The sequence below is a fragment of the Manduca sexta genome, chromosome 25 (assembly GCF_014839805.1).
Source record: "Manduca sexta isolate Smith_Timp_Sample1 chromosome 25, JHU_Msex_v1.0, whole genome shotgun sequence".
Taxonomy (NCBI): Eukaryota; Metazoa; Arthropoda; class Insecta; order Lepidoptera; family Sphingidae; genus Manduca; species Manduca sexta.
The window spans coordinates 5,052,493-5,058,901 of record NC_051139.1 but is presented as its reverse complement, the minus strand read 5'-3'; the positions used below and the strand labels follow the sequence as shown (position 1 = coordinate 5,058,901).

Below are 6,409 nucleotides of genomic sequence, written 5' to 3'. Positions count from 1 at the left end.
TGAAAGTCACTCTGTTATGGAGACGGTTGTCAGAACGAGAATCAGCAAAATTAAGTTTCATTAGCAAAACAGAGTTATCAATGTCAAAGTTAACCCATTTTTGTAAAATAAAAAAATGATATCTGCCATCTCGCGTCTTTATTCAAGAAAACTGATTTTAAATTGAGCAAGTCTAGATTCGTAGCTTTGTAAACTGTGGCAGTGGTTATTCACGTGTGAAAAATGATACAGAAACAGCTTCTGGGCTCTCTCACCAATCTCTGAATATGTTCGATGAATGACGGACTCCAGAGAGTATAGCAACATTCAAGATCAAATCGGACGAAACAACTAAAAAGACGACAGAGATCTCGGGATCTTCAAAACTTTCGTTTGTTATGACAGAAAACCAATTGAAAGCGCAGCCTACTCCGTAACTATGAGTCGAATAGTCAGTTAAGCCACGCGTGTCAAGACACTTCCTAAATGGGATATTATTTAGAACATAAGAAACACTAAGAAGACTATAAATCTTAACAGTTTGAATAAATAACTATAGGTCTACAACTTGATGTCAAATATCTATAAAGTCCTCGCTAAAGTGATTCTATATCGCAGGCATAACCAAGACACTGGACCAGATTCAACTAAGAGAACCAGCAGGCTTAACCGTTACCCCAGTGTTTATAAAAACTGTCACTGGCGATCGAAGCCGATGTGGAGACATGTGATTTACAATTACACTACTCAAGTACAGCGTTAGCTACACGTGTATGTTCCGCTTATATAAACAACCAGCACAGAGAGAACATGGCCAACATGGAATAAAAAACAACTACAGCAATTTTCATATGCATTACACAATGTTGGCAACTCATCGGAACCAGGATTTGTACATAATTTTCGGTAATGTCAATATTACATTCCGTAAATTGGGCTCCGTAAATAGTATCGATACTGAAGCACACATCCGTCGCTACTTCTACCGAATATGTTTCAACTTTTTTTTATTATTATAACACTACTTGTAATTTCTCGCCATATCATTACATATATACAAAATGACAATAACTGAACTCTAAACATACTTTTTTTTAACTATTTGATTAAAACATCAACTTCTAATGACCCACTAAAATCAGAAGACATCCATCTCTGAAGTATCATCATGACATGAATTCCTTGTGCATGTCTGCTCGATAAAACCACGGTTAAAATATTTCTACAACTCAACAGGTTAACAGGAAATAACTTATCATAAGCAGTATAATAGATGTCAGTCGTAAGGTTTTATCTGATATTTTACTTTTTTTTTTTTGTTCATAATGTTATTACCAACAATAAACCACCACCACCACCATGGTACACTTCAAAATTGCAAGAATACTCCAAGACAAATACAAATGTTTTTGCAATCTCAGATTACCATTCCCACTGTTTATCAAAAAATTGAGCGAAGGTTAACCAACCATGCTTAGTGTTACAGCTAGTACGGCAACACAATCCAGTATACCATTTCAGAGTCACCATATTGTACCCTTATTCATTCGCAGAAATATTGCTCACATATTGTACCTTATTAGTATACTTAGAGAGCATCAATTGTTCAGAGCCATTGCGTAAGTGCTATATAAGAATACCAAACATTTCAATTAATAAGCCAGTGCTTTTCAATTTATCCAGACCAAGTACAGACAGAATATTTTTTTATCATGCTCCAAACCAGATCAGTGAGGGTATCTGGAACAGAAGATATGTATGTTATATTATATTATTATATTACATTTCTAAACAACAACGTTTGCTCTGTCTTATTTTCTTTACTCTGTTTTCCTAAATTGCATTTATACATCAGCACAGTTGACTGGATTTTGGAACCTCGTATACCACAAATCACATAATATTGTACTCCTGCCGTATATTGTAGCTTAATCTCTTTATGTCAGACTGTAAGCTTTCCATGTAAGATTAATGAATTGACAGATATATATAGTTTGTAATTAAATATAAACACTAAACCAGAAACAGAAATAGAAAAACAGAAAAGAAATTAAGTAAAACAGAATTAATGAAGCAGATCAGTAAAATAAAGCAGTCAAATCAGACAGAGTATGTTCTGACGTAGTGTTACCAGGTGTCTCGATGTGCGCGGAATATGCCGGTTATCAGAGTTCTAGAGACGCGTCCCGATTTGCGACTGATTGGGACATTAAATGTCCCGAAAATCAATAAATTTATCAAAAGACATTATTATCAAAAAATAAACAACACATCACATCACTAGCCCTGTAGGTATAGTTTTATTTTGTTCTGTTGTTTAGACACGCGACTGTACCGTGATCTATGATTCGATGTTAAAACAGAAATTGCAATGAAAACCAACATTAGCATGACTTGCAGTATTTTTTTGTGTTTCGACCTTCAACCTGGATCCCGATTTGTTTTACCTGTTGCCCGATTTCAAACAAATAGGACCTAGTAACACTAATCAGAATGCTCATGGCTACAGACAGAATATGATCAGAAGGCTCATGACCACAGACAGAATATGATCAGAATGCTCATGACTACAGACAGAATATGATCAGAATGCTCATGGTTACAGACAGAATATGACCAGAATGGTCATGGCTACAGACAGAATATGATCAGAATGGTCATGGCTGCAGATAGAATATTATCAAAAGGCTCACGGCCACAGACAGATCAGATTAAATAAAATAAACAGTTACGCACGTTCGCATTGTCAGCCTGAAGTGTTGCGCCACCGATTTGACTTCACATGACTCCAGTCATTCCTGTCTCCAATGATTTAGTTTCTAAGAAAACACCCTCTCCAGTGAGCCAAGCAGCAGGCATAACGAAGTTTTTGTTATGAATGTCGTGAATCGTACTAATGTGCAGACATCAATTCCATATGCATTCCCAACATATTTACTTCAACAGACGTAGACGTTGCCATGGTAACTAAAATCTGAGAATCTGGTAATTTTAATTTTGGCATTCAATGATTCATCACAGATTTATTCCGATAGTTCTCTTCACATTCGAATTCAATGTAACTTCAAATTATCATTTGTCTTATCCCACTTCTGAATGTAAAACGCTCTTTTTACAGTAAACATTATATTAGCAAAATAATTACAGAATACAATTTTAGACATTCTTTTGACAACGTCCAACCAACAAGAATAATTATAATCGCATAGTCGCCGCGTGACATATCTTCTCTTCGGCCAGCCTGCGCGCGCAGCCGAATATTTCCGGAAACGCCCGATGTCATCGGCTAGGATAGCGGCGCGTAACAAATTATTTAATTATGACTTTTTGTCATGATTTTGTATCTCATTGTAATAAATTACAATATATATATGTTTTCATGTAAAATAATTACACAATATGACTCTTTTTAAATATCGTTTTTTTTATTTAATTAAAATTAATGGCAAATAACATTGAAACAGAGAAATTCAGTAATAATATCTTAAAACTATTTGAAGCAAAAAAATATTGTTGATATGTTAAAAAGTTAATATTAGTGACTAAGTAGCGGAATTTTAATATATAATAATAAATAATAATAATATCAGCCCTGTATTATATACTTGCCCACTGCTGAGCACGGGCATTTTAATTTGATGAATTTTTTGAATTTTAATATGATGAATAAAATCTACTTATAGATGAGTGTGTAAAATATTATATTCTTCTTAGCATAAACCTTGAAGATCTTAGTAATATTATTTTACTTATTCCCGAAAAATATATAATGGAATGTTTATAAAAAACATTGGCTTTCACACGGCCGAAGTAGCGAACAACATAGTGGCGAAGAGTCTATACAAGCCGATTTCTTGCGGCCTCTCTTTCATTAATTATATAAATTTATTTTAACAATTTTCAGACCGCATTTATGCATATATGCAGTGACGAAGGGTGAAATTTTCCAAAAGGGAACCCGACCAGTGGCGATGCGTCCATTAAACGCGATTCCTATCGGCTTCCCTTTTATATTCATTTATGTTTATCTTAGTTTTTGATTTCTGTTAAATTGGCCTTGATACCATTACTAGGGCATTTTTTTTACATCGGCTTACCTTTTGAAAAATGTCACACTTCGCCACTGAACACGACACAATATGTAAATACTAATATGCAGGAATGCGCTCTGCAAATTGTTCTAATGATACTTAAATTTTACATAAATTATGCAAGGGAAGCCGGCAGGAATTGAGTTATATGGACCCTTGACCACTGCTATGTACCTTACACATTATAAATTTTTACGTGAATAAATTGTTGTAACAAATCACATTCTTTAAATTACCCAAAGTATTATGATCATAATATAGCAACATATTTTTTTTTATAACAATTTTCCGTTTTACTTATTCCAATGCCAGACGAATGGGAGCATTCAGTTCGAAGCACTTGAAGAATTGATACGTTGTATCTTCCGCGTCGTCTCCTTTTATCATACTGCATTTTTTCGTAACTTCTTCAATGTTAGCATCTTTAGGAAAAGCTTTAATCACTTTATCAACTAAAACGTGGCCATCTTCGTTAGCATACCCTGATTTATGATAGGCACAGTAAATGAATTTTTTGAAGGGCTCGTCTACACCGTAACTGCCTTGTCTAACTAGTTCGATAATCTTCGGGTCGTTGTCATATTTAACCATGCAGTATTTGATAGTTTTCGTTATGTGGTCGGCTACTTCAGGAACAAACGACACGGCTCTCTAAAATACAAGTGAGAAACTTACAATTAATTATATATTTTACACTTATAGTCAAGTGTCAATTTATGGTTTCGTTTATGGTTTCATCATTCAGGCAAGCAATTAAATAATTCAACATTGTTACTTAATACTAAATTAATAGTATTTTTTTAGGATCCTGATATCAATAAAAAATAAATACAATGATTAAAGTTACTAAAATAATCTCACCCTTTCGTCGCAAATGCCGTTTTTGACAGCAAGGATTCCACATAAAACCAATATTTTAAAGTACATCTTAATTGTTCAAATAGTAAAAAATAATGTTTCAGTATAACGTTCTTAGGAAGTGACGGATGCTCAGCAAATTCTGCCTTTTATATAGTATTTATTGTTTAAACAGATTCGTAATACGTTTCTACTACCGACATTGGTGCAAAAAACAAAGTCAATAAGATTCTTCAACTCCTTTAAACTAAAACCGGTGTTACATATTTTTAGACCATTTAATGTTATGGTTTGTATCTTCGGTATTTATTTCCATAGAGTCTTTATTATATCCAAAAATAATTCGTTTTTTAACATATCTACAAGGCAAACCCACAAATTATGCCTCGGAAAACAAAATGTATTTCAATAGATGCCTCTAATTATAGCGGGAAATATCTCATTGTGGGTAAAATCATTAAATATAATTAATTGTACAGCAATGTTATGACGCCATCTTATCTGCCGGCGGTAGAATTAGATATTTGCATTTAGGGGTTGCGGTTGCATGCATATGCATATGTCACACGTAAGATCTTCAACATAAGGAAAAGATTATAACATCGCTGGGTTTTATTCCGTAGGCCGCTTTAGATTAATGAGTCCGGCAGTGCCTAAATGGATTTCCACGTGATAAAAAAATCAGACTTAACGATCAAACTTCAATATACCTTCTGATGAATTTTCTGTATCCTATTCGCCGTGTCGGCTTTTCTAGAACATATAAAAGGACAAGACAAAAGCGTCCATTTGCGTAAACGCAATTGATATTTAGGAACTCCTGCATATCATTATAGCATCATACCAAGATAGACATTGATTTTCTGGTATAAATTCTTTCTATAGATAAAAATCCCGCTATATATTTTCACGGTATAAAAATCCTATATCCTTCCCAGAATCTTAAATTATCTCCGTACCAAATTTTATCAAAATCCGTTGGATAGTTTTTGAGTATATCCCATTTTTTGTTATATTTTGCGTTTATCCCATGTAGCCAGATAGAAGCGGTGGGGATTTTGTTTTATAATATGTAAGGAAGGGTATGTAAACAAGTGTGCATGTGATACAATAATGATCGTTGTTTATAAATATTGCACCAAATTTGCTATAGCAATCCAGGATGTTTAAATGCAAATGAATTTTGCACCATTCAAATAAAGTCTTATTAGTATTACTGTCATAAATATAAAACTAACATTTATTTGCTGTTCTATTGACATATTTAGTTAATCCCGTTTGGCCTTCGAAGTAACATATTCGATATTATGTAACATCAATTCTATAAATATATGAGATTCAATTAGGATCTTATTTATCTTGTTAGCGATAAATAGATTACCACTCTGCTACTCTATTTAAGCAACTTCGTCGTACGTTACAACTTACCGACATTAATAAACGATCTCAATCGCTTTTTCAATCTAACTCAAAAATCGACC

The 6,409-nt window shown here is 33.6% G+C and overlaps 1 protein-coding gene across 1 annotated transcript; it reads right to left on the bottom strand.

The window, feature by feature from the left end:
• Positions 1-3,663: 3,663 nt before the first annotated feature.
• Positions 3,664-5,073, bottom strand: LOC115441723. The gene is made up of 2 exons (XM_030166619.2): positions 4,932-5,073; positions 3,664-4,721 (listed from the first exon to the last, which is right to left on the bottom strand). The coding sequence occupies exons 1-2, from the start codon at positions 4,995-4,997 to the stop codon at positions 4,368-4,370; spliced, it is 420 nt and encodes a 139-aa protein (XP_030022479.2). The 5' UTR covers positions 4,998-5,073; the 3' UTR covers positions 3,664-4,367.
• Positions 5,074-6,409: the final 1,336 nt, after the last annotated feature.